Raw genomic sequence first — 21717 nt, forward strand, 5'->3', positions numbered from 1 at the left:
GACTGTTTCACGGTGATCGCTGTCTGTTTCACACTGCTCTGATCGCAGTCTGCTTCACTGTGATCTCTGTCCGTTTCACAGTGCTCTGATCACGGTCTGCGTCACAGTGATCTCTGCCTGTTTCACAGTGATCCCTGTCTGTTTCACACTGCTTTGATCTCTGCCTGTTTCACAGTGATCTCTGTCTGTTTCACACTGCTCTGATTGCGGTCTGCTTCTCAGTGATCTCTGTCTGTTTCACAGTGATCTCTGTCTGCTTCTCAGTGATCTCTGTCTGTTTAACACTGCTCTGATCGTGGTCTGCTTCTCAGTGATATCTGTCTGTTTCACAGTGATCTCTGTCTGTTTCACAGTGATCTCTGTCTGTTTCACAGTGATCTCATCGCTGTCTGTTTCACACTGCTCTGATCGCTGTCTGTTTCTCACTGCTTTGACCTCTGTCTGTTTTGCAGCGCTCTGATCGCAGTCTATTTCACAGTGATCTCTGTCTGTTTCACACTGCTCTGATCTCTGTCTGTTTCACACTGCTCTGATTGCGGTCTGCTTCTCGGTGATCTCTGACTGTTTCACACTGCTCTGATTGCGGTCTGCTTCACAGTGATCTCTGCCTGTTTCACAGTGATCTCTGTCTGCTTCACACTGCTCTGATCACGGTCTGTTTCACACTGATCGCTGTCTGCTTCTCACTGCTCTGATCGCGGTCCGCTTCACAGTGATCCCTGTCTGTTTCACACTGCTTTGATCTCTGTCTGTTTCACAGTGATCTCTGTCTGCTTCACTGTGATCTCTGTCTGTTTCACGCTGCTCTGATCTCGGTCTGTTTCTCCCTGCTCTGATCTCGGTCCGTTTCTCACTGCTCTGATCTCGGTCTGTTTCTCACTGCTCTGATCTCGGTCTGTTTCTCATTGCTCTGATCTCGGTCTGTTTCTCACTGCTCTGATCTCAGTCTGTTTCTCACTGCTCTGATCTCGGTCTGTGTCACACTGCTCTGATCTCAGTCTGTTTCTCACTGCTCTGATCTCGGTCTGGTTCTCATTGCTCTGATCTCGGTCTGTTTCTCACTGCTCTGATCTCGGTCTGTTTCTCATTGCTCTGATCTCGGTCTGTTTCTAACTGCTCTGATCTCGGTCTGTTTCTCACTGCTCTGATCTCGCTCTGTTTCTCACTGCTCTGATCTCGCTCTGTTTCTCACTGCTCTGATCTCGCTCTGTTTCTCACTGCTCTGATCTCGGTCTGTTTCTCACTGCTCTGATCTCAGTCTGTTTCACACTGCTCTGATCGCAGTCTGCTTCTCAGTGATCTCTGTCTATTTCACAGTGATCTCTGTCTGTTTCACTGTGATCTCTGCCTGTTTCACACTGCTCTGATCTCTGTCTTTCACACTGCTCTGATGGCAGTCTGCTTCACAGTGATCTCTGTCTGTTTCATAGTGATCTCTGTCTGTTCCACACTGCTCTGATCTCTGTCTGTTTCACACTGCTCTGATTGCGGTCTGCTTCTCAGTGATCTCTGTCTGTTTCACTGTGATCTCTGTCTGTTTCACTTTGCTCTGTCTGCTTCACAGTGATCTCGGTCTGCTTCTCAGTGATCTCTGTCTGTTTCACACTTCTCTGATCTCTGTCTGTTTCACACTGCTCTGATCGCAGACTGCTTCTCAGTGATCTCTGTCTGTTTCACAGTGATCTCTGTCTGTTTCACTGTGACCTCTGTCTGTTTCGCACTGCTCTGATCGCGGCCCGCTTCACAGTGATCCCTGTCTATTTCACAGTGATCTCTGTCTGATTCGCCCTGCTCTGATCACGGTCCGCTTGACAGTGATCCCTGTCTGTTTCACAGTGATCTCGGTCTGTTTCTCACTGCTCTGATCTCTGTCTGTTTAGCACTGCTCTGATCTCTGTCTGTTTCACACTGCTCTGATCGCGGACTGTTTCACGGTGATCGCTGTCTGTTTCACACTGCTCTGATCGCAGTCTGCTTCACTGTGATCTCTGTCCGTTTCACAGTGCTCTGATCACGGTCTGCGTCACAGTGATCTCTGCCTGTTTCACAGTGATCCCTGTCTGTTTCACACTGCTTTGATCTCTGCCTGTTTCACAGTGATCTCTGTCTGTTTCACACTGCTCTGATTGCGGTCTGCTTCTCAGTGATCTCTGTCTGTTTCACAGTGATCTCTGTCTGCTTCTCAGTGATCTCTGTCTGCTTCTCAGTGATCTCTGTCTGTTTAACACTGCTCTGATCGTGGTCTGCTTCTCAGTGATATCTGTCTGTTTCACAATGATCTCTGTCTGTTTCACAGTGATCTCTGTCTGTTTCACAGTGATCTCATCGCTGTCTGTTTCACACTGCTCTGATCGCTGTATGTTTCTCACTGCTTTGACCTCTGTCTGTTTTGCAGCGCTCTGATCGCAGTCTATTTCACAGTGATCTCTGTCTGTTTCACACTGCTCTGATCTCTGTCTGTTTCACACTGCTCTGATTGTGGTCTGCTTCTCGGTGATCTCTGTCTGTTTCACAGTGACATCTGTCTGCTTCACTGTGATCTCTGTCTGTTTCACAGTGATCTCTGTCTGTTTCACACTGCTCTGATCTCTGTCTGTTTCACACTGCTCTGATTGCGGTCTGCTTCTCGGTGATCTCTGTCTGTTTCACAGTGACCTCTGTCTGCTTCACTGTGATCTCTGTCTGTTTCACAGTGATCTCTGTCTGTTTCACAGTGATCTCTGTCTGTTTAACACTGCTCTGATCGCGGTCTGCTTCTCAGTGATATCTGTCTGTTTCACACTGATCTCTGTCTGTTTCACTGTGATCTCTGTCTGTTTCACAGTGATCTCTGTCTGTTTCACTTTGCTCTGTCTGCTTCACAGTGATCTCGGTCTGCTTCTCAGTGATCTCTGACTGTTTCACACTGCTTTGATTGCAGTCTGCTTCACAGTGATCCCTGTCTATTTCACAGTGATCCCTGTCTGTTTCACACTGCTCTGATCGCGTTCTGCTTCATAGTGATCTCTGTCTGTTTCACAGTGATCTCTGTCTGTTTCACTGTATTCTCTGTCTGTTTCACAGTGATCTCTGTCTGTTTCGTACTGCTCTGATCGCAGTCCGCTTCATCGCGATTGCTGTCTGTTTCACAGTGATCTCTGTCTGTTTCACATTGCTCTCATCGCGGTCTGCTTCTCAGTGATCTCTGACTGTTTCACACTGCTCTGATTGCGGTCTGCTTCACAGTGATCTCTGCCTGTTTCACAGTGATCTCTGTCTGCTTCACACTGCTCTGATCACGGTCTGTTTCACACTGATCGCTGTCTGCTTCTCACTGCTCTGATCGCGGTCCGCTTCACAGTGATCCCTGTCTGTTTCACACTGCTTTGATCTCTGTCTGTATCACAGTGATCTCTGTCTGCTTCACTGTGATCTCTGTCTGTTTCACGCTGCTCTGATCTCGGTCTGTTTCTCCCTGCTCTGATCTCGGTCTGTTTCTCACTGCTCTGATCTCGGTCTGTTTCTCATTGCTCTGATCTCGGTCTGTTTCTCACTGCTCTGATCTCGGTCTGTGTCAGACTGCTCTGATCTCAGTCTGTTTCTCACTGCTCTGATCTCGGTCTAGTTCTCATTGCTCTGATCTCGGTCTGTTTCTCACTGCTCTGATCTCGGTCTGTTTCTCATTGCTCTGATCTCGGTCTGTTTCTAACTGCTCTGATCTCGGTCTGTTTCTCACTGCTCTGATCTCGCTCTGTTTCTCACTGCTCTGATCTCGGTCTGTTTCTCACTGCTCTGATCTCAGTCTGTTTCACACTGCTCTGATCGCAGTCTGCTTCTCAGTGATCTCTGTCTGTTTCACAGTGATCTCTGTCTATTTCACTGTGATCTCTGCCTGTTTCACACTGCTCTGATCTCTGTCTTTCACACTGCTCTGATGGCAGTCTGCTTCACAGTGATCTCTGTCTGTTTCACAGTGATCTCTGTCTATTTCACACTGCTCTGATCCCAATCTTAATCCTAATCTACTTTTTTAATCTTTTCTCCAAATCCCTTTTAAAAACCTATTTCCTTTAAAAATGACGTTAATCTCCAGACCAGATTTCTCACTCATAATTGTCGTAATATTTATATTTGTATATATGACGTGTGTTTTTTACGTTGACAAATGCGATTTTTACACATTTGACACATGATATGTATCATTTGCACAAAAGTTTAATGCAGCCATTCAGCAACTGAACAAGTTAGTTTTCAACACCTTCATTGCTACGAGACGTGATCAGCATCCCGGAAGCGCCCAATAAACCAATCACAACCGGTAAGACTAGGAAAACTAACCAATCAGAGCCTCCAGCACTGCACCGCCTGCAGCGCGGTGATTGGCTACGGCGCGAAAATTGATTATTTTTAAAAAATCGAAAACAAACGGATCTGTGAACTGGGGTAAGTGAGAGCGAAACACAGAATCAGAATAGGGGTTAGAGAGACAGAGAGAGGACAGGAACAGACCAGGAGTGAGAGACAGAGAGAGGACAGGAACAGACCAGGAGTGAGAGACAGAGAGAGGACAGGAACAGACCAGGAGTGAGAGACAGAGAGAGGACAGGAACAGACCAAGAGTGAGAGACAGAGAGAGGACAGGAACAGACCAGGAGTGAGAGACAGAGAGAGGACAGGAACAGACCAGGAGTGAGAGACAGAGAGAGGACAGGAACAGACCAGGAGTGAGAGACAGAGAGAGGACAGGAACAGACCAGGAGTGAGAGACAGAGAGAGGACAGGAACAGACCAGGAGTGAGAGACAGAGAGAGGACAGGAACAGACCAGGAGTGAGAGACAGAGAGAGGACAGGAACAGACCAGGAGTGAGAGACAGAGAGAGGACAGGAACAGACCAAGAGTGAGAGACAGAGAGAGGACAGGAACAGACCAAGAGTGAGAGACAGAGAGAGGACAGGAACAGACCAGGAGTGAGAGAGAGAGAGAGGACAGGAACAGACCAGGAGTGAGAGACAGAGAGAGGACAGGAACAGACCAAGAGTGAGAGACAGAGAGAGGACAGGAACAGACCAGGAGTGAGAGAGAGGACAGGAACAGACCAAGAGTGAGAGACAGAGAGAGGACAGGAACAGACCAGGAGTGAGAGAGAGGACAGGAACAGACCAAGAGTGAGAGACAGAGAGCACAGCAGGAGGATAAATATATGTTATAGGAGTTAGAGATAGAGGGAGCACAGCAGGAGAGATTAGTTCAGGTAGATAACAGAGAGAGCATGGGAAAATGACAGCAGTGATATAAAAGAGGCACAGTAGGAGAGGCAGGAAGATAATATAGCAGGCGAGAAAGGAGGTAACAGGAGCGTATAGGACTACAGCAGGAGAGAGACTGCAAAAGATAGTGATAGTAGGAATAGGAAGACAGCAGGATATTGAGAGATAGTAAAAGTGAGGAGATAGCAGAAACAGAGAGGGATACAGCACGAGTGGGGAAAGAGAGGCAGGTACACACGAAACGTGTCTCCACTCCTGGTTTGTGCCTTAGAGTAGAGCAAAAGAGTGTGGCAAGTGCCGGGAGCTGCTACGAGATGGTGAACCTGGTGAGTATAGGACATTGACCAAATGCAGTGCCTTATGTTGTGTGATGGGAGATTTCAGCTACTTTCGAATTCTGGGGAGGTGGATTAAGCAGTTTTCAAATGGTGGAGAAAAAATAGTAACCGAGGAAGGAAAGCAGTGTTTTTGCTTTGCATTTATTCCCTCTATGAAATCCAACTGTTAGTACATTCCAATAGCAGTACTATCTGTTCTACTAATTTCATTCTCAACTTCTGATTCAAACCTAGTGGGTTATCCTGTTAAGCTGTTTTTCTATAAATATTTTTCGTGTACCTTCATTCCTTCGAAGGACTTGGGTTTACATTTTTAATTTATAGATTAGCTGATGTCCTGTGATGTTGCTTAAATCTAACCTGGAGTCTGGAACAGGATTGTAATATTTAGCGGTTTACTTGGTCTGATCATTTAGACCTGTTCAGCCACACCCAGTAGGAAAGTAGGCTAAACTAGTCCCATAGCCAATTAAGCATAATTGTTGGAAGTTTCTCTAGATAGGTAGTTGCACAGTTGTTCACACTGTTTTCTCAACAAATGTTTTCGGATATCTTACGGTCAGAAAAATATCAGAAGGAAATAATAGGGTTCATTTCCCTTTTTTTTGTTTGATAACTGTGTGGGTACTATCATTCCACACAGGTAGGATGGGGCCTATAGCTCCCACATTGTATTTCTCTCATAGACAGAATTTGTTACCAGGGCACGGAATTTTTCTGCACGCAAGATGCAGGTGAAATTTCCTGGGATTCAGCTAGAAATCAAAAGAAAGATGTAGCCTGTGGGGGTGGGTGGAACAGGACATTTCTTGCATTTATATATTTTTTTAATTCATTCATGGAATGTGGGCGTTGCTGGCTAGGCCAGCATTTTTTTGCCCATCCCTAATTGCCCTTTAAAAGATAGTAGTGAGCTGCCTTCTTGAACCGCTGCAGTCCATGTGAGCTAGGTACACCCAAAATGCTGTTAGGAAGGGAATTCCAGGATTTTGACCCAGCGACAGTGAAGGAACGGCGATATAGTTCCGAGTCAGGGTGGTGTGTATCTCGGAGGGGAACTTGCAGGTGGTGGTGTTCCCATGCATTTGCTGCCCTTGTCCTTCTAGTTGGTAGAGTTCGTGGGTTTGGAAGGTGCTGTCTACGGAGCATTGGTGCGTTGCTGCTGTGCATCTTGTAGATGGTGTATACTGCTGTCACTGCGTCGGTGGTGGAGGGAGTGAATGTTGTGAATGGGGTGCCAATCAAGTGGGCTGCTTTGTCCTGGATGGTGTCGAGCTTCTTCAGTGTTGTTGGAGCTGCACCCATCCAGGTAAGTGGAGAGTATTCCATCACACTCCTGACTTGTGCCTTGTATATGGTGGACAGGCTTTGGGGAGTCAAGAAATTAGTTACTCGCCACAGGATTCCTAGCCTCTGACCTGCACTTGTAGCCACGGTATTTATATGGCTACTCCAGTTCAGTTTCTGGTCAATGGTAACTCCTAGGATGTTAATAGTGGGGGAATTTAGCAATCATAATTCCATTGAATGTCAAGGGAAGATGGTTAGATTCTCTCTTGTTGGAGATGGTCATTGCCTGGCACTTGTGTGGCATGAATGTTACTTGTCACTTATCAGCCCAAGCCTGGATATTGTCCAGGTCTTGCTGCATTTCTACACGTACTGCTTCAGTGTCTGAATGCTGAACATTGTGCAGTCATCAGCGAACTTCCCCACTTCTGACCTTATGATTGAAGGAAGGTCCTTTTTTTTTATTTAGAGATACAGCACTGAAACAGGCCCTTCAGCCCACCGAGTCTGTGCCGACCAACAACCACCCATTTATACTAATCCTACATTAAACCCATATTCCCCATCACATCCCCACGATTCTGCTATGATCTACCTACACTCTGGGCAATTTACAATGGCTAACTTACCTATTAACCTGAAAGTCTTTGGCTGTGGGAGGAAACCGGAGCACCCGGGGAGAACTTGCAAACTCCACACAGGCAGTAACCAGAATCGAACCCGGGTCGCTGGAGCTGTGAGGCTGCAGTGCTAACCATTGCGCCACTTTGCATTGATAAAGCACCTGAAGATAGTTGGGCCTAGGACACTACCCTGAGGAACTCTTGCAGTGATGTCCTGGAGCTCAGATGATTGACCTCCAACAACCATAACCAGCTTCCTTTGCGCTAGGTATGACTCCAACCAGCAGAGAGTTTTCCCCCTGATTCCCATTGACTCCAGTTTTGCTAGGGCTCCTTGATGCCATACTCTGTCAAATGCTACCTTGATGTCAAGGGCAGTCACTCTCACCTCACTTCTTGAGTTCAGCTCTTTTGTCAGTGTTTGAACCAATAAGATCAGGAGCTGAGTGGCTTTGGCAGAACTCAAACTGAGCATCAGTGAGCAGGTTATTACTAAGCAAGTTCCACTTGATAGCACTGTCGATGACACCTTCCATCACTTTACTGATGATTGAGAGTAGACTGATGGGGCGGTAATTGGCCGGGTTGGATTTGTCCTACTTTTTGTGTACAGGACATACCTGGGCAATTTTCCACATTGCCGGGTAGATGCCAGTGTTGTAGCTATACTGGAACAGCTTGGCTAGGGGCGCGGCAAGTTCCAGAGCACAGGTCTTCAGTACTATTGCCGGAATATTGTTAGCCATTTATATTTGGTAAGTTTGGGAGTGTCTTTTCAGAATCCTTGTGTTATATTAACTGTATACTTGAGTGAGGAAAAATGGCAGCCACAAGTAGTTTTGGAAAAAGTTGCCTGAGCAATTTGATTTGTTTATTTTGCCATTGATTCATAATTGCATGAAAAAGAGTGATTTGATTGGTTCTATTTGTGTTAGTTGCTGGTTTGGGCCGCTTTTTTCCCCCTGTCTATATTTGAGTGAATAAGCATGGTTCTCCCTTATATTTTAGTTAATCTGGTGCAAGTGTGACCGACATCTAACGTGTATCAAGTCCTGTTCACCTATCATACTTGGGCTCCCAGACCTACATTGGCTCCCAGTCACGCAACGTCTTGATTTTTTAAAATTCTCGTCCTTGTCTTCAAATCCCTCCATGGCCTCACCGCTCCCTATCTCTGAATTCTCCTCCAGCCCCACAACCCTCTCGGATATAGGTGCTCATCAAATTCTGGCCTCTTGAACATCCCCAGTTTTAATTGCTGCACCATTGATGGCCATGCCTTCAGCTGCCTAGACCCTCTCTGGAATTCTCTCCCTAAATATGCTCTTTAAAGCCTACCTCCTGACCAAGCTTTTGGCCATTTGCCCTAATCTGGCTTTATGTAGCTCAGTGTCAACTTTTGCTTTATAATGCTCCTGTGAAGTGCCTTGGGATATGGTATTACATTAAAGGCATTATATAAATACAAGTTGTTGTGAAGTGTGCTAGCCAGTTTTCCACAGTACAGATGTAAGCTAAATGTAAAACTATTTTAATTGCAAGGATAATTGGAAGCTGTATTACTCAACTTGGTTTCCAAGTGTAACATCTGGGGTTTGCTTTGATTTAATTATCCGACTTGGGTCAATTACAATTACAGTTTAAGTTGGCAGAGCAGATCTAAAAGGGACTTGCAGCTCAGACTAGCAACAAAACCACACCAGTACTAGGGTGCTTTCACAAACTTCACAGACTTTATTAAGTTTTCCACAATAAGCACAAAATTGTGATACCTAGCAAAGGGCAGTGGTCAGCAGTTGCGTTCATGATGGAACACCAGTCCTCAACCTCCAGTTAATGGCAGTGCCTTGTCTCTTGATTGAACTCAATCTTCTGTCGTCTTCTTGATGATGTGCGCTTTTGGGGTCTTACAAATTCTTACTTTATACACCTTTCCCAGCTTGGTTTATTTTATTTATTTGTATTTTATTTAGAGATACAGCACTGAAACAGGCCCTTCGGCCCACCGAGTCTGTGCCGACCAACAACCACCCATTTATACTAACCCTACAATAATCCCATATTCCCTACCACCTACTTACACTAGGGGCAATTTGCAATGGCCAATTTACCTAGCAACCTGCAAGTCTTTGGCTGTGGGAGGAAACCGGAGCGAACCCGGCGAAAACCCACACAGTCACAGGGAGAACTTGCAAACTCCGCACAACTCCCAGAATCGAACCTGGGTCTCTGGAGCTGTGAGGCTGCGGTGCTACCCACTGCGCCACTGTGCTGCTCATGAAAATCTGTGCCATATTAGGTAAAACCCCATTTCTGTTCATCTGATAGAAGGGCAGTTAGGTAATGACTGACCTATGATGGTACTTTGAGCCTGGTTTAAGTCATTGTCATTCAGTGGTGGGAGGGGGCCTCTAGATTCGAGCTTCCTTGACTATGAATTCCTTCACAAAAGGTGATATCTTGATCCGGTGCACCCTGCTGTGGCTATTCAACCACAGTGACCACTTAGCAGGATTGATATGCGCTTGTCCTGTTTCACAGCTGTTTGGCTAGACATATTTACAGTCTTTACTGGTTAAAAAGCTAACCGTCTCCCTGGGGTAATCCACAGTCTAACGACTTTTAAATAAAGGGTCTCAACATGTTATGACTTGTCCAGAACTTTAGCTAACATCATGCTTTGTGGTTCTGTTACATGCAGAATACAATTTTAACCGTTATACTTAAGGATATGACAACTAAATTCTAACAGTCCTATAATAAACTTAATCCTACACAAGTCAGGTACAGTGGCTGATGTGACATTAAAGTTCTAAGATGATTGATGTATTGCCTATAGAAAATGTTAGGTTGCAGGCCTACCCCTGATACCTGTTGACTCCCTTGTTTGTCAAGAATCTGTCTACCTCTGCCTTAAAAACATTCAATGATCCTGCCTCCACCGGTCTCCAGGGAAGAGGCTCACGATCCTCAGAAAAAAATTCTCCTCATCTTGCAACATTTTTCTATATTAAAAATTATTGATGCTATTTTAAAGAGTATAGACCAAGAGAATATAAAATAGATCATCATAGAGCAATCTGGTGCGAGAATCAGCACAGGCACAATAAGCTGATTGGTCCCCGTCTGTACCATGTGGTACCATTTTGGTAGTCTGTATCAATGTATAAGTAGTAACTGAATCTGACCAAGATTTTAATTTCACATTTTTATCTGTAATGGTAAATACAAAATAGCATATACCTATCAGAATGTCTGCCATCACAGAAAATGTTATTCTGGTACACCAGCAGATTAACATTCAACTAAGTTGAATTAAGGGTTTAATTTTCAGCAACAGCCTCCTTGTCAAAACACTTAAGTTTTATTGATGCAGAGTGGTGTTCTGTACTAGAAAATAAATGAATGCAGGGAAACAAGTTGTTTTGTTCCAATATTCAGCATTTATAACAGTCCTGTTGCTGGAGTTCCTGTTCTAATTGGGGCAAAGTGTGATGGTGTTAGTGAGTGTGAATTAGAAATATTTATTAAGACAAACCACATGAAATTGCACTGCTGTTGACTTCTAGAAAGTCATTTTATTTTTTATGTTGTCCAGACTGGTACAATGAGAACAAGTGAATTTGACTCTTCAGATGAGGAATCCGAAGAAGAGCACCAATTGCCATTACAAGTATCTTGGTAAGTAGCTGCAGTAAATTCATTGCTCATATTTTTCCACAGTGGTCATTTTCTATACACACACATTAATGTATGACAGAAACAAGAAATGTTGGATTCACTCAGCAGGTCTGGCAGCATCTGTGGAAAGAGAAGCAGAGTTAACGTTTCGGGTCAGTGACCCTTCTTCGGAACCGACAGCACTAGCCTCTGTCAGCTGAAATGTTAGTAATGTTAGAGAAAATTGCAATAGAATTCTCTTTTTGTGGGAAGGTGTAACTGCTGTACTCTCATAGCCCTCTTAACTTGTGCAACAGGTGAGATTAAGGTAATAAATTCATTCTCTAAAAATCTAAGTTTCTTTCAAACAGAATTTTAACAAATGTACTTTTTAATAATTTCAAAGACTTGCTTAACTCACCACTACAAAAAGCAGGGAGCTTGCAGCATAGACACAAGCTTTCTTCGTGCTGCAGAGTCAATGGGCTGGATTTGTGCTGGAGCCAGGGTTCCTGGTGCCGAGGGGAGCCCCACCTCAGCCTTTTTGCACAACCCCTGTGCAAGCCCCACCCCGCCGCCGGAGCAATCTTCTGGTCTTTTAACTTTTAAGTTTCACGAGCCAGGATCCCCTTCCCTTTAAAGATAGGGATCCCGCCTTCAAAAGCTGCCGGCCAATCAGAGGGCTGGCAGCTCAGCAGTAACAGCAGCGTCACCGGAAGCGGTGGCCACTGCCAGTACTGCAGAAGCCTCAAACCCTGGCCCAATGTTGGAACCCTGAACCACAGGTAAGTTACTATGCAGGTGCAGCACATAATTAGGAAAGCTAATAGAATGTTATTGTTTATTGCAAGGGGAATTGAATACAAAAGTAGGGAGGATATGCTTCAGTTATACAGGGCATTGGTGAGACCACATCTGGAGTACTGTGTACAGTATTGGTCTCCTTATTTACGGAAGGATGTAAATGTATTGGAAGCAGTTCAGAGAAGCTGTACTAGACTAATAACCTGGAATAGGTGGGTTGTCTTATTAGGAAAGATTGGACAGGCTAGGCTTATATCCGCTGGAGTTTGGAAGAGTAAGAGGCGACTTGATTGAAACATATAAGATCCTGAGGGGTCTTGACAGGGTGGATGTGGAAAGGATGTTTCCCCTTGTGGGAGAATCTAGAACTAGGTGTTACTATTTAAAAATAAGAGTTCACCCATTTAAGATAGAGATGAGGAGAATTTTTTTCTCAGAGGGTCGTGAGTCTTTGAATTCTCTTCCTCAAAAGGCTGTGGAAGCAGAGTCTTTGAATACGTTTAAGACAGAGGTAGATAGATTCTTGATAAGCAAGGGGGTGAACGGTCATTGGGGATAGGCAGGAATGTGGAGTTGAAGTTACAATCAGATCGGCCATAATCTTGTTGAATGACGGAGCAGGCTCGAGGGGCCAAGTGACCTGCTCCTGCTCCTAATTCGTAAGTGAGGTGGGGTCGCTGGGGCTGGGGGGATGGTCATGCAGTGAGGTGGGGTCGCTGGGGCTGGGGGGGATGGTCATGCAGTCCAGGATGAGTGGGGGGGTCCTGGGAGAAAAGTGGTTCCTGGTGGGGGTCCTCCCTGGGCTACAAATTGCCCACAATGGTGCGACCCCACCCCCACCAAACCCACAGGGAGGGTGCCTCCTTTTACAAGACGATCTTCCCGCGTGGCGGAGGATCCCCCCCCAACCGCTGGTAAGATCCCAGCAGCAGCGGTAAAAGATTCTTAATCGGCTGTTAATAGGCCACTTAAGGGCCTCAATCGACATCTAGTTGTGAAGGCCCCCCTGCCCTCACTGCGATAATCCTTGCCCCCACCTCCAACCCCGCCTCAAGGCCACACAAACTCACAGCCAGTCATTTTTCTGTATCCATTTAGCCTTTCCAAATACTAATCTAGTTCCTTTTTAATGATGCTATAGTCTCTACCTCAATAGCCACTTATCATAAAGCATACCAAGTTCTAATAACCCTGAGTCTGTGCCCTCATTACTGATTTGCTAAACTCTGGCAGCAATCTTTTGCTATCAACGCTTTTCATAATTTTGAAAACCTCTATTAAATCTTCTTGAACCTGGATACTGCAAAAGCTATGGGCCCTGACAAACTTCCGGCAATAGTCTTAAAGACTTGAGCTCCAGAACTGGCCACGCCCATAGTCAAGCTGTTCCAGTACAGCTACAACACTGGCATCTACCAAACAATGTGGAAAATTGCCCAGATATGTCCTGTCCACAAAAAGCAGGACAAATCCATCCCAGCTAATTACTGCCCCATCAGTCTGCTCTCGATCATCAGCAAAGTGATGGAAGGGGTCATCAACATTGCTTCCAAGTGGCATTTACCCAGCAATAACCTGCTAACTGACACTTGGTTAGGGATCCGCCAGGGCCGCTCAGCTCCTGACCTCATTACAGCCTTGGTCCAAACATGGGCAAAAGAGCTGAACTCGAGAGGTGAGGTGAGATTGACTGTCCTTAACCTCAAGGCAGCATTTGACCGAGTGTGGCATCAAGGAGCCCGAGCAAAACTAGAGTCAATGGGAAATAAAAACAAGAAATGTTGGAAATACTCAGCAGGTCTGGCAGCATCTGTGGAAAGAGAAACCGAGTTAACGTTTCAGGTCAGTGACCCTTCTTCAGAACTGGCAAATATTAGAAATGTGAAAGGTTTTAACCAATTAAAGTGGGGGTGGGGCAAGAGATAACAAAGGAGAAGGTGTAGATAGGACAAGGTCACAGAGAATAACCGACCAGAAGGTCATGGAGCGAAGGCAAACAATATGTTAATGTCATGTTGAAAGACAGAGCATTAGTACAGGGTGTTAACGGACTGAAAACTGAATAGCCACAAGTACAAACATGAAAACAACAGTGGGTAGGCAAACTGAACAAACTAAGATAAAATAAAATAAACACAAAAAAATATAAAAAAGGAAAAAGAAAAAATAACTAAAAATTAAAGTAAAATGGGGGGCTGTCATGCTCTGAAATTATTGAACTCAATCTTCAGTCTGGCAGGCTGTAGTTTGCCTAATCGGTAAATGAGATGCTGTTCCTCGAGCTTGCGTTGATGTTCACTGGGACACTGAAGCAATCCCAGGACAGAGATGTCAGCATGAGAGCAGGGGGGAGTGTTGAAATGGCAAGCAGAGTCAATGGGAATCGGGGAAACTCTCCGCTGGTCGGTGTCATACCTAGCACAAAGGAAGATGGTTGTGGTTGTAGGTCAATCATCTCAGTCCCAGGACATCACTGCAGGAGTTTCTCAGGGTAGTGTCCTAGGCCCAACCATCTTCAGCTGCTTCATCAATGACCTTCCTCCATCATCATGTTCAGCACGATTCATGCCTCCTGAGATACTGAAGCAGTCCATGTCCATATGGACAACATTCAGGCTTGGGCTGATAAGCGGCAACATTCACACCACACAAGTGCCAAGCAATGACCCTCTCGAACAAGAGGGAATCCAGCCATCGCCCCTTCACATTCAATGGCATTACCATCGCTGTATCCCCCACTATCAACATCCAGGGGGTTACCATTGAGCAGAAACTGAATTGGACCAGCCATATAAGTACTGTGGCTATAACAGCAGGTCAGAGGCTGGGAATTCTGCAGCGAGTAACTCACCCCCTGAGTCCCCAAAGCCTGTCCACCATCTACAAGGCACAAGTCAGGAAGGAGTGTGATGGAATACTCTCCACTTGCTTGGATGGGTGCAGCTCCAACAACACTTGAAGCTCGACAGCATGCAGGACAAAACAGCCCACTCAATTGGCATCCCATCCACCACTTTCAACATTCACTCCCTTCACCACTGACACACAGTGGCAACTGTGTACCATCTACAAGGTGTACTGCAGCAACTCACCAAGGCTCCTTCGACAACACCTTCCAAACTTTCAACCTGTACCACCTAGAAGGACAAAGACAGCAAATGAATGGGAACACCACCACCTGCAAGTTCCCCTCCAAGCCACACACCATCCTGACTTGGAACTACATCGCCATTTCTTCACTGTCGCTGGGTCAAAATCCTGGAACACCCTTTCTAACTGCGCCACATAGACTGCAGCGGTTCAAGAAGGCGGCTCACCTCTTTCTCGAGGGCAATTAGCACTAGGCAGCGACGCCCACATCCCGTGAAAGAATTTTAAAAAATCTCTTCATTTGAAAGTCCCATTTTGAGCCTTTTAACATAGCTATTACTTGTCATGCTAATGAATCTTCACTCTAAATTTCATGGTCCTAAAATCCTTCCTGTAATGAGGTGCTAAGATGAAAATTTCTTTTTGTCCACTAAAAGAATCTATGAGGTGTATTTTTATTAGTTATGAGGGACTAAAGTTAAATTGTATTTACTATCACTATTAGTCCATTTGTTCATCAATAAACTGTAGAATAAATGATTTGTATCTGGCTTCATCCCAATAAAGTGATAATCAGTCCACCTATCAGAAAATTAGAGAAACACATGTACGGCATGTGTGAGGATGACCATGTCCAGTTTGTGCAACAGGATTGTAACAATTAGACATGTTTGAGATCCCGGGGGGTTATGCTATTTAGATATTGGGTAATGAAAGTTACTTCTGATTGTAAGGCCCAATTATGGGAGAGACTGGCAACAATAATCCAAGGTTAAGAATATTGAAGACTGATCCAAAAGTTATAACTGATGTCATTCGTAGAGTTTCCTTTTGTGACCATGATCCATTGGCTTATGCTTAATGTTAAAGTATATGCTTAATTTTGGAAGTGCCCATTTTGTTTGGGCACAGTTATCTTGCTAAAATACAAATAGAAATGTTTTGCTATATATTTAATAGGTTGGCTTTACCTATGGTGAACTACCACCATTTCCTAGGAATCTGTGCATTGCCAGGTAAGCCATTTTTGTTTTTCCCACAAAATTATGGAAATTTAACTTCCAGTTTTCATGAGTTTGCAGTCATGTTTCTGTATTTCAGCTTGTGATGAAACATCCATAATTTCCTAGAATTCCACTTCTACATGGGAAAAATTCTCAAGAGTAAGATGATCTCCTTTGCCACCATGTTGATTAAACAAATTGATCAACAACTCTTACAATCAGGTTTCACCATTAGTGGCTGCAAGCAGTACTGGATATTCAGATGGTATTAGCAAGCATTTCCACATCAGGCTTTGTGGAGAGTTAGATATGAGTCTACTTATGACTATCTTTTTCTGGGAAGGGAAGAAGGTGAGAAATGTTGTACCAGAGAAAGGTGTGTTCCATTGGGTGTTTTGATGGATCTGTATCAAGGGTCTGTGGCAATTCAGAAGATGAGGCTATAGCGGGAGAGACGGTGGCATAGTGGTAATGTCACTAAACTAGTAATCCAGAGGCCCAGGCTAATGCCCTGGGGACACTGGTTCAAATCAACCCATGGCAGTTGGTGGAATTTAAATTCAATTAAATAAATTCAATTAATTAACAAAATTATGGAATTGAAAGCTAATTTGAGTAATGGTGCTATGAAACTATCATCGATTTGTCGTAAAAGCCTATCTGGTTCACTAATGTCCTTTAGGGAAGGAAATCTGCCGTCCTTGTCTGGTCTGGCCTACACGTGACTCCAGACCCACAGCAATGTGGTTGACTCTTAACTGCCCCCTGAAATAGCCGAGCGAGACACTCAGTTATCAAGGGCAACTAGGGATGGGCGACAAGTGCTGGCCTTGCCAGTGACGCCCATGTTCCATGAAATAATTTTTTTTTCAAAGTTTGTCAAATAGGTATATTTTAAATAAAGCCCCTCACTAAGCCAGTCTGTATTTTTTTTTTAATTGAATTTTAAGATTTTCCTGCAACGGTGAGATCGGTTATGTACATGCTAAATCTCTCTGTCCAGAATGCCAATCTCACCATTGTTGACTTGCTGGTTTTCTAATTTGGAATATGCCACAACAAGCAAAGCAGCAGATTAGATGCTCAGCACCAATCTGAGAGCTGAAATAACAGCACATTCACCATCTGGAGCTACAGGAGTGTTTAAGTTAATGGAAGTGTCAGCCTTTGCTCAGTGGTAGTACCTTCTTGTGAGTCAGAAGATTGTGGGTTCAAGTACCGTTCCAGAGACTTGAACACATAGCTAGGCTGACGCTGAAGAGTGTACTGTACTGTCGGAGGTACCGACTTTTGATTTGAGACATTAAACTAAGGCCCCAAAACTGCCCCCTGAAGTGGACATAAAAGAATCCGTGGCTTTATTTTAAGACGTTTCCTCTGGTGTCCAAGCCAATATTTGCCCCTCAACCAATATCAGTAAAACAGTTATCTCGTTGCCATTTATGGGACCTTGGTGTATGCAAATTGGCTGCGGTGTTTCCCTACATTACAACAATTACTACACTTTACTAGTACTGCATTGGCTATAAAGTGTCCTGAGGTCATGAAAGGCATTATATAAATGTAAGTTCTTTCTGTCAACTTTTTAAATAAACTTTAATGCTTCATCTACAATCATGCTTTGTATTAAACACTTGAGGTCCTGCTAAAATACTCATGTGCCTATGACAGAAAGATTAAGCAAAATGACTCCACTAAATAAATAACTAAATAATCAAGTGAGTAAACACTGCTTTGGTTTGTGTTTTGAGGCAGGTGAGAAGTTCCCAGGATAGTCACAATCTAAAAGTTAGAGCATTGTACCTCTGATTAAAGGATAAATAACAATATGAAATGTAAATTGATTTTTGGCTGTCAATTTTCCATACCAATCTTGGAGCAATAAATCAGGACACTGCGAAGTCACTGGCACATTTCTTTTTAAATCCAAGCATGGAAACTAGCCTAAATGCAGGAAGATAATCGCCATTTATTTTAATGGGTGTGGTCTTGTAATTACCTTCTAACTGGCGAGGGTAACAGCATAAAAGTCTCAAGGAAATAATTTAATGGTGTAAGTCATTTATTCCATAATTTCCTTTTTGCTTTTGGGCCATTCAAGGGACCCTATAACATAAGGTGCTAGTTCCAAGGAAAATCTGGGGCATTGAATTGGAGTAGACTAGAAGAAGCAAAGAAATGGGCTAGATGTGCTACACTGACCAATGATGTACCATGCATCTGACCACTTTCACTTTACTTGTGTGCATTTTTCCACTTTACACACAAGCTATCTTTTGGACTTTTTCTGGTGAGCTTGCAAAATTGTGGGATTTGGAATGTAGACTTGCACCATGTAGATTGCCCATAAGACCTTTACAACTGATGGCGAGAGTGTGCTTTCATCCTGTCACCTTTTTGCTCCTTTCAAACATGGGTGTTAATCCACGGACACCCTGTACCCTTGCCTCAATCCTTTTTTTTAATCACCCACATATACCATGTATATGATGCGAATATTACTTGCGCAAGCTGGCATTCAAGGGCAGCTAGTGCACACTAATGGAATTTTTATATACAAATTATTCAACATGGTTTATTCAGCAACAGTATTTCATATAATCACAAAGGTTGAGGGGCTATTAAGACTTACAGGGATAAATTTTAATTGCCTTGCCCAGGAATGGTGTGGGCGGGGTAGTGCTGGCCACTCCTGGCAGATGAGAGCTAGCTTACATTTAATGCCTGGATTTGGGAGGCCCATACAGGCCAACCCCAGAAGCAGAACCAAAGTAGGAGTCATGGAGTGGCCAAAAGAGGCCAAAGTAAGATTTTTTTTTAAAACTCAGTATCCTTGTGGGCCAAAACCTGGGGCCCCACAATGGGTCCGTCAACCTCCCCGGCTATCCTTCCCAAAACTGACGTTGGTTTCCAAAGCCCCACTGTTTTTGCAGTAGTCAAGAAAAAAATTGCATCCCCAAAGCAGTTCAGCAAGTTAAAGCAGTGCAGCATGCAACAGAAGAGACGAGAAGCCAATTGCATTGGCTGTTGTGAGAACTATAACAGTTAAATGAGGTTTTAATGGAAAAATATAATGCTACATTTTAGCAGATGGGATTACTAGTAATCAAGTAAGAGTATTGCAACAATAACATTGTAGTTATTTTCTTTGGGACAGGTCTTAACTAATTTCATGGGGGCTTTTTTTGGTCTAACTCTCCTGAAAGAAAATAATGTACGGCCATTGGAATGTCCTACATTATAATAATTGCTTCCATTTTAATAATTCAAGATTGACAGAAATTGTTAAATACTTTATTTAAACAGGTTGTAAATTTAAAGATGTAAGAAGAAACCTTCAGAAAGATTTAGGTAATGCATATTTATATATATATATATTTATCATGTGTCTGCTTTTGGGTTCGAGGAAGGTATCCATTTTGGATAACAACACTATTATCCTAACTTTTTTGCATTTGCAGCTGTACTTCATTTCTTTGACATTTTATTTGGGAATTTCTTTTCTGTCTTGGTGCAGGTGATTTGCTTGCAGATTTCTGCTCGTGCTGCTTGTAACCTAGTGTTTGATGCAGGAGAAAAACTCATATTTAACTTGTTTTTTTCAGCCAACAATGGGAGCTGAAATAAGAAACTTGCCTTTGTAGGGAATAGCAGATACAAGTGTGTGACTGTTATGTACATCAACACACTAGAGTTCTACCAGACTGCAGCATTCTTATACTGGTTTAAATTACTATTTTATATAAGGTAGTAGCTTCTGCAATTTGCACTGTCTATTCCATTGTTGGATTACAGTCTTGTAACATTCAAAGCTTATGTAGAGTTAGTAGGGCATATAATTCATAGTGTCCATCTTCTCCTTCAACTGTTGACAGAGGAGCTCAAGAGCCACAACATACAAGATGTATTTGTGTTCTGTACCAAAGGAGAGATGGTGAAATACAGGGTTCCAGGCTTGTTGGAATCATACCAGCAACAGGGATTCACAGTGTATCATTATCCTTTTCCTGATGGAAGTGTTCCAGATATTGCTAACTGTTGGAAAATTCTGGAAGAGTTGAGAATCTGCTTGGAAAATGACAAAAGGACCCTTCTCCAGTAGGTGGCATTGCAGCTTTTAATTGTGAACTTGTATAAAATGTAGTCTTTTATGGCAAATCTATTGCAAGTAACTGTGTTTCAGTAAAGAATAAGTACAGTAATTGCCTAAGCCAGATTTTCCTCTTAGACATTAGAATTGTAGTGAAGCAGAACTTGCATCTGCAACTGCACCAGCACTAACCCCACCAAAGTTTCCAGTGTCAGCCTAATTAGAATATTCTGGGGAGCTCTTATGTTGTTGGTACCTCTGTTTGGGAGGTTGCCTGCTTGGAGGTGGGAAATGGCATGCTGCGGTAGGATTTGAATGACTGTTTGTTTGATGAAACTGGCACTATGTTTTTGGTGAAGGAAGAATTGCACTTGTTCAGTGTCATAGTTCTGCTGCAAACTTCACTACATCAAGAGCTGTGTCACAGTGCAGCAATGGTTCAAGGTTCAGTGATCTCTAGTGTGTCCAGGGTAAGTCAAGGCCCTATTACCAGTCCACATCTTTTACCACTGATCGATAAGAAAGTGAGTGAAGGCACAACCTTACTCTTTCTCTGTAAGCATTTGGGTGTCACTTGCGTACAAGTGGCGCAGTGGTTAGCACCGCAGCCTCACCACTCCAGCAACCCGGGTTCAATTCTGGGTACTGCCTGTGCGGAGTTTGCAAGTTCTCCCTGTGACCGCGTAGGTTTTCGCCGGGTGCTCCGGTTTCCTCCCACAGCCAAAGACTTGCAGGCTGATAGGTGAATTGGCCATTATAAGTTGCCCCTAGTATAGGTAGGGGAAGGTGGGGATGTGGTAGGAATATGGGATTAGTGTAGGATTAGTATAAATGGGTGGTTGATGGTTGGCACAGACTCATTGGGCCGACGAGCCTGTTTCAGTGCTGTATCTCTAAATAAATAAATAAATAAATGTAAATATCTACAAACACTCACGCAACATCTTTGCTCAAAACCACTGTCAACTCATTTCCTACCACAAAGATCACTGCTAGTCTTCAAGGTCACCTCATTGAAAAGGACAATGTAACTTCACACCTCAATTGGATACTTGCACTCATTTGAGGGGCCACTCACTAGCCTTTAACCTTGAGGAGGAGCACCTTTTGTATTAATGGAAGATTAGGATCAAGTAAGTTAACTGGCGCAAACAAAGACACGATGGTATGAAATAGTTGGAGTGAATGTTTTTGTCGACTTTTTGAGGAGTATTTCTGTTAATGTAATGCTTCTGGGGCAGCTGGAAATAGGGATGCTTTGGTGTATTTATAGTTCGGAGTCAGAGTGTCGGGGAATTAGTGCCATGCTGCTTAACCGGTCTTGACTTCATTTGTTGCTTCTCTTCATCTTCCTCTAAATGCAAGAATTTTCCCAATGGAAAACCCATTGAGGCCTCTTAAAAATGATGTGGGATGAATTGGAGTCCCACAATTGAAAGCACAATGATATAGTGAAGCAGTTGTAAGCAGCAAGAAACAACAAATCATCTGTGAAATAAGATTTTTGTGAATCCTTCCTATGAGTTGGGTCAGTTGAATCTATTTCCACATTTATCTTACTGCCTGACAA

At 43.8% G+C, this 21717-nt stretch overlaps 1 protein-coding gene across 3 annotated transcripts in view; it reads left to right on the plus strand.

Annotated features, from left to right (window-relative positions):
- Positions 1-4364: 4364 nt before the first annotated feature.
- cdkn3 (cyclin dependent kinase inhibitor 3) overlaps positions 4365-21717 on the plus strand; it is a 29523-nt gene continuing 12170 nt past the window's right edge. Inside the window, exons 1-5 of one of the 3 annotated variants that reach the window (XM_068039158.1) lie at positions 4365-4422; positions 11098-11180; positions 16014-16069; positions 19364-19408; positions 19933-20155. In XM_068039158.1, the coding sequence (XP_067895259.1) occupies positions 11107-11180; positions 16014-16069; positions 19364-19408; positions 19933-20155 (398 nt within the window). In that variant the 5' untranslated portion in view covers positions 4365-4422; positions 11098-11106. The other 2 variants (XM_068039157.1, XM_068039159.1) reach the window with 2 other exon arrangements.

The sequence above is a fragment of the Heterodontus francisci genome, chromosome 9 (assembly GCF_036365525.1).
Source record: "Heterodontus francisci isolate sHetFra1 chromosome 9, sHetFra1.hap1, whole genome shotgun sequence".
NCBI classification, from domain to species: domain Eukaryota; kingdom Metazoa; phylum Chordata; class Chondrichthyes; order Heterodontiformes; family Heterodontidae; genus Heterodontus; species Heterodontus francisci.